The sequence below is a fragment of the Nymphalis io genome, chromosome 13, assembly GCF_905147045.1.
Source record: "Nymphalis io chromosome 13, ilAglIoxx1.1, whole genome shotgun sequence".
NCBI lineage: Eukaryota > Metazoa > Arthropoda > Insecta > Lepidoptera > Nymphalidae > Nymphalis > Nymphalis io.
Genome location: NC_065900.1, coordinates 5,949,131 through 5,955,623, shown reverse-complemented (window position 1 = coordinate 5,955,623; position 6,493 = coordinate 5,949,131). Strand labels below are relative to the sequence as shown.

Genomic DNA, 6,493 nt, shown 5'->3' with positions numbered 1-6,493 from the left:
ATATTTTTTAAGTCAGTTCTAAATTGTCATCTGTATACATACTTATATTCTCAATGCGAAAGTAACTGTCTCTGTCTTCTTCTCTTTGTCTCTGTTTTCTAACTTTCGCTGAGTTTCTTTTACCGGTTCTTCTCAGGTCTAAAGTGTGTTTTCCAAAGCGGTGGTAGATTTATGACAATCAATAAGTAAGTGTTCTATATTAAATAAAGATTTATGCCTTTGACGTTGTCTGTATACCTACTTTCACAGTTAAAGTAAGCAAGCTGAACCCCAAGAAAAGACAGGCTACTTTTCTAAACTTAACACCTGTTCCCCCTTAAAAGCGGGTATAACGCGGAAACAGTATTGATTAAAACTAAAGCTACTACCGGTTCGGAATATCTACCGAAAGAAACCAACAGAAACCATTGGTTACATTAATTGAATACAATTATATTAATATTTAAATATCACGAAACAATATGATAACCTCGTCAATATTTATTCATCGTCTCATTAACAATATAAATAGGAGTCAAGGTTAAATATGTTTTGCATTTGTTTTCCTTGAATACACGATAAACGACTCAGTTCTAATCGTCTTCTTGACGTAAAATGACACATTTTTCGACACAAAGACGACAAAATGAAGCAAATTACATTAGTGATATTGTTAGTGTTATTTGCACATTCAGTGATATCTAAAGACCTCGTTCTCGGTTCAAGAATCAACAATTTGTTAGTATCGACGGAAAAAGTCGTTTATAAGAATATTCCATTAATAAAGCGAGAGAAGGATTACACTTATACGGATACAAAACAAAGAATTATAAAGGTAATAAGCGTTTTTTTTAATGTTGAAATTAATATTTTTTTTATGTTTTTTAAGTATATATTATAAATATAAATGCAGTACAATATGTGTATGTATAAAAAAAGAAACTGTTTTTTTTTAATGTTACCTCCTTTTTATATGTATTTTGTAAAACTTACTAGATCGCAGTGTCACCTGCACCAAAAGTGCTTAACAAATTTTAACTCAATTGGTTACTTTATTATTATTGATTATTTTAAAACTCTTTTGCAAAATTTTACTACTATATAACGGGTTAGATACAATATAAAACTTGTCATAATATTCTTACTTTATATAAACAGTTTTAATTTTAAATTATAAATACGTATGATAAACTAAACTAATTTGATTTAAAAATGTTACAATCTGTTTCTTATCATCTCAACCCTGCTGGGCTTAAAATGTTCGTAACAATTTTACGTTCAAATTATAATAACTTTTTTAAGAAATCGCGTACAAACAGCATCAACATTTTAGAGTGTATTTTAAGCCAGTTTCTGACACGATGAGGAAAGTCAGATTTAATAATTTTACTGAATGTTCATCTACCGATTACAATACAGATAAAAAATATAATCTTACTTTCATCGGTGTTCAAAAATGGTTAATGGTTTTAAATAGACAAATGTCTTAACTAATTGTGTCATTCCAGGGCATCATTGCCCGTGACCTCTCTCGGTCAGAGGCGGAAGTGACGGTCACCGCCGGCGGCGTGGGTTCAACACACGTCACATTACACTTAAAGAGCGCGAGAGGAGAAGGTCTCAACTATCTAATACTGATATTCAGTAATAATAGCTAATTTAAAATAAATATATTTTTTGATACTATCGGTATTTAATGTGTGATAATCTTATAAGATTTTAAAATATAAACAAGAAAATTGTCCAGTGTTATCTTCGTCTTATAACATGAGATATTTTTATTGTATGGCGTAAAAAATAAAAATATACGAAAAATATTAAAATTATTTTAATGACTTATGTTCCTTATGAAATATTGCTAATAATAAAGCATTATGGTTTTTTTTTAATTTTTTAATCTTAAACATTAACTATCTATCTAATATCGTCTATATTTTATATATCTTACAGTAAAAAGTATATTATAAGAGAAGTAACGGAGATGTATATGTAATACAAAAACGAAACTGTACAAGACCCGGGCACAAGTCTGTAAAGAAAGAATTTAATACAAAATAAAAAAAAACACAAAGAAAAGACTAATACCTACCATATTTTGTTAGCCGCGAAAACTAAACAGAACATTAGTCTGTAAATAGACATCATTGCCGAAACCCCTCAAGCACAAATCAATTTTAGCGAATTGTCAGTGTCAGTGTACACAGGGTGTTTAAACTGAGGGCGGCTAATGGAGACACACGCATTAAACCGAGCCGCGTGCACAACATTGACAGAGCAGGGGGCCTAATTAGTTTAGCCCGTGGCCAGGGCACCCCGGAGATGGCGAACACGAATATATAACTACCGAATGTGGTAAATTATAGTGTGCACGCTTGACCATTCCTTAAAATTATATCACGAATAATAAACCCATAATAGGTTTATTTATAGGCAATTCTGACGAAACATCGGCCAAAATAAAAAATATATGATACTAAACGTGGATTGTAAAATAAAAAGTGGATAATATACATCGCGAATGTGTTAATTGTGTTACGACTTATATACAATTTAATTTTATACCTTTACCCGTGCAAAGTCAATCATGGTTAATTATTTCGTTTCCTTCCGTCTGTACTCGTGTTGGCTTGTTTAGCCTTTATAATGAAACATAGCAATATAATGTAAAGGAATATGTCACATTACAAGAAGGATAGTTCATAATATTTGTATACATCCAATACATTTTACCTGGCACGACAACTGAATTTTCGTTAAAATACAAAAGTACTTAGCAGCCCCATCTTGTAACATAAATCTGTGTACCGTCCAGCAGGGCGCCATTCGCCTTTTACAATTTATCCAGGGATCAAAAAGCAAGCGCTTATTTCAATTTCATCGAATTACCTTAATACTACTAATTTAATTTGACTCCGTTGGTGGTTACTTCACGTATCCAATTTATTATGCTAATTGATGGTGTAATTAATTCGCCGTTTGATATTACTTTTATGTAACCGATACCACCATTACCATAATTGTATAATTAATGCATGCTTGATGTGGATTTTTACGAGCAGAATAGCATGAAATTTAAACGATGTTGGATATGAAATATGTCATAAAAACCAAATTGTCGTAGCCAGGTCCGACTAATTAGCTAGGATTTTATTTCATATGCAATTAATTAATGAAAAAATTCCATAAATACATTCGTAACACACATTGCATGCATTGTCTGCATTCTTAATGCACTTGAATTTTTCATTGAAAATTAATATTATATAAATCTCTTAAATAAAGTAATATAAGCTTTGTTCTCGTATCATATTTATAAAATGGAAAAGCAAATAATCCTTATGAAGCCACTACTGTGTATGGGTGAAAATTCGGCACTAATGCCGGCTTTCCCAGACGCAGACGAATAAATAAAACATGGACATGACTCCGTAATGCACACCACGAATAACACGGATTACTAGAATATAGTTTAGTGTAGTTTTATATATTCGTGCGTATATTTTCACTGCTATTTCGTTTAATTTATACTAACTACTCGCAATGACTTCGTACAATCGGAATTAGTAAAATTTGTGATATACATGTTAATATTGCATAGAAAAGTTATTTTTTGTTATTATTTTGTTAATGAATATAATTCCAAGATAGTAATATTTTAAATACATAGTTATAAAATAAGTGATACAAACGAAGTCTACGCATTTATTCCCTTAAATACCTTTAACGTGTGATCCAATTAAAAAGTTTAGACGACATTTTTTTATGTATTTTTAGGGATTTTTTTTAAATATTATATTTATATTAAAGACATATTTTATGGTTATATTATAGTTTACAGAGCGTTCATCGTTAGTGCTTAGTTGGTGGTAGAGCTTTCCGTGAGCACCTCTGGTACTCATCACGTATTCTACTGATAAGCTGCAAATTATATTCTTGTGCTAAGACTTAAAGGAAGACTGAGCCAGCGTGACTACCGGTACTACTGATAACATCTTAGTCCCCAGTGGCGCATTGGCAATGTAAGGGATGGTTTATAATCTTTATTGACTATGTCTGTGGTAGTGTTTACTACTTACTTAGGTGGCTAATCTGCCAGTTATCTTGCCTATTTTAAGTTTAAACGCACTCGTCCTTATACTTAAAAAGTCAGTATAAAGTAATAAGTATTTTCTCTAACTAATAGAATTTAAATACATAAATTTGTATACTCGTACTACAAACATTTTATTCCGTAAAATTTCCAGTTAAAATCAATTTGAAATACAGAATTCGCAAGAACGCTCCATGTGAAAGGACGTTAAAAGCTTACCCGTGCTTAAAGATTTATGTTGGAAAATTGTTAAAATGTTCGTTTCCCGTCAGACTGATAGAAATAATATAAAATTAAAATATTTTAACAGTGAAAAATACTACTTATTGTATAGATTATGTATTCAATATTACTGAATAAGTTAATTTTTCAATTTCGTATGTTACTGTAACTTACAATTTCGTTATTTTGTTTCATGAGGAGGTTTATTTGATTGTCTTGTTGGATGTTGATGTTTACTTGAATAAAAAATATCATGATTGTATACAGTATGTAAATTGTAACAAATATTTTTTAAATAAAATATAAACGATATTTTACAAGCAACATTCTGCATTATGTAGATAGGATTTTAAAAATACTATAAAAGTTGAAAATATTGAATTTTTTATATTGTAAAAGTTGAAAATATTGTATTCTTTATACAATAAATAACCAAAGTCTTTATTTAATACCTCTATTAAATTCATAGAATATTTTTCTAAGGTTTTTTTTTTGTAATCGCGTTTCTCTTGGTAAAAAACGAACCATAACGTCATCAGTCATATTAACACATTGTGATAAATTATCAAGTTGAAAATTTTGCATTATTACTTCAAAACTCAAGTACTTACATTGCAAACAGCAAAACTGTATTATTAAAAAATAACTATATTAGAATAAATAAAAATATTCAACTGTGTGAATATAAAAAAATCTTCAAAAGAATATTTACCTTCTCTATTTCCTCTGGTTACGTAAGTTGCATAAATAAAGAAGATGACATAGAAGTCATATCAGAAGACCAATAAAGTGCACATAACGTAATTCATGCGCAATATGCCAGATATTTACGACCACGCCAGTTTTACAGTCGCTTGCATATTTTCAAGACTTTTTTAAATTATGTTGTTTTGCGACAATATTTCATAGAGCTCTCTTGTGGTACGTACATACGAAATGTAAATAAATATTACATAGAAGTTTAGTGGCTCGCGTATAATAAGAACGTATGGAATGAAACCTCTATGGCGTCATTGCACGCCATATAGCCCGCGCTAGTGCACTTTTGATATTGGTAACTGACATCAGGTAGTGAAAACTTTGTTCGGTAGATACAGCAAAATGTTATTAAAGACAAAACACATTTAAAATAGAAAAGCCAAACAAACAAAAAGCAAAGACTTGTACTAAATACATTTTGAAATAATCTAAAATCTGAAAAGTGATTATCCTTTTATATTAATGAATAAATTAAATAAAGTATCTATGGCAATGTATTTAAGATAAGGGTGTAATGTATTTATTAATAAGGATGAGATCGTGTTTATTTAATACAGCGAGTATTAAGTTATATATATATATATTTGGATGTCACAATTTTATAATGAAATATAATTTTGTAAGGAATAATTTTAAAATAATAAATAACAAGGACTGCTACGTAATTCCATCTCGGTGTTCTATTCGCCGATAGCAACGAACTGGTATCAAATAAATAACAACCCTAATTAAGCCTTTTCTCCCTTAAATGGCAAGAAAAGTAATAATAATTTAGTTCTTTTTTAACGACACGTAATCACGAATGTCGTGGAAACAGTTTAATTTAATTTGCTACGCAAAGCAAGAGTATTAAACTACAGAGCTTTGTTATAACCCTTTTTGTGAGATAAGCCTTCGTTATGTTTTGACGCAATTTCCTTAATCTCCTCCATTCGTTAGCCGAAACAACATCGTTATTAGAATGAAGGTAAAATTGTTGTTTTGGTTAACAAAGGAAAAATTGGACAAAATAAAAACTTCTGCTGATCAAACTTTTCCTATAAGAGCATTCGATTTTCCACTCCGAGAAAATAAGAACAGGGGGATGCCACGGTAAATTTGATTTTGATACCTCTCATCAAAAAGTCGTTTCGTAACAAAAAACACTGAAGAAAATTTCTAATTCGATCCAATCTAAATCCAATTATACCTAACTGGGGGTTAACCACACGAAGGGCGCAGACTTTAACATAAAAGACGATATACCAGTCATGATTATTAAGGTAAAACTGTTAAAGCAAAAATTTGGTTTTGGAATTCGATAAATTCTTTTTTCAAATCAAAAGCTTTTCTAGAATTAAATTTAAGTTTATCACAAAAATTATACTGTTTACAGATAGAGAGATGTGATTATCCAAATGGAAGCCTAATTTCACGTTCCAAAAATATATATATGAGATGTTA

The 6,493-nt window shown here is 30.0% G+C and overlaps 1 protein-coding gene across 1 annotated transcript; it reads left to right on the top strand.

The window, feature by feature from the left end:
• Positions 1-559: 559 nt before the first annotated feature.
• LOC126772882 (probable salivary secreted peptide) lies at positions 560-1,665 on the top strand. Its single transcript, XM_050493488.1, has 2 exons — positions 560-814; positions 1,488-1,665. Exons 1-2 carry the CDS (start codon positions 626-628, stop codon positions 1,635-1,637), a joined length of 339 nt encoding a protein of 112 aa, XP_050349445.1. The 5' UTR covers positions 560-625; the 3' UTR covers positions 1,638-1,665.
• Positions 1,666-6,493: the final 4,828 nt, after the last annotated feature.

What these genes read in the sequence shown, in the direction of transcription:
- LOC126772882 (XM_050493488.1), top strand. Translation starts at nt 626, where the DNA reads ATGAAGCAAATTACATTAGTGATATTGTTAGTGTTATTTGCACATTCA. An exon ending in CAAAACAAAGAATTATAAAG is followed by an intron (nt 815 to 1,487) that starts GTAATAAGCGTT and finishes GTGTCATTCCAG; the next exon opens with GGCATCATTGCCCGTGACCT.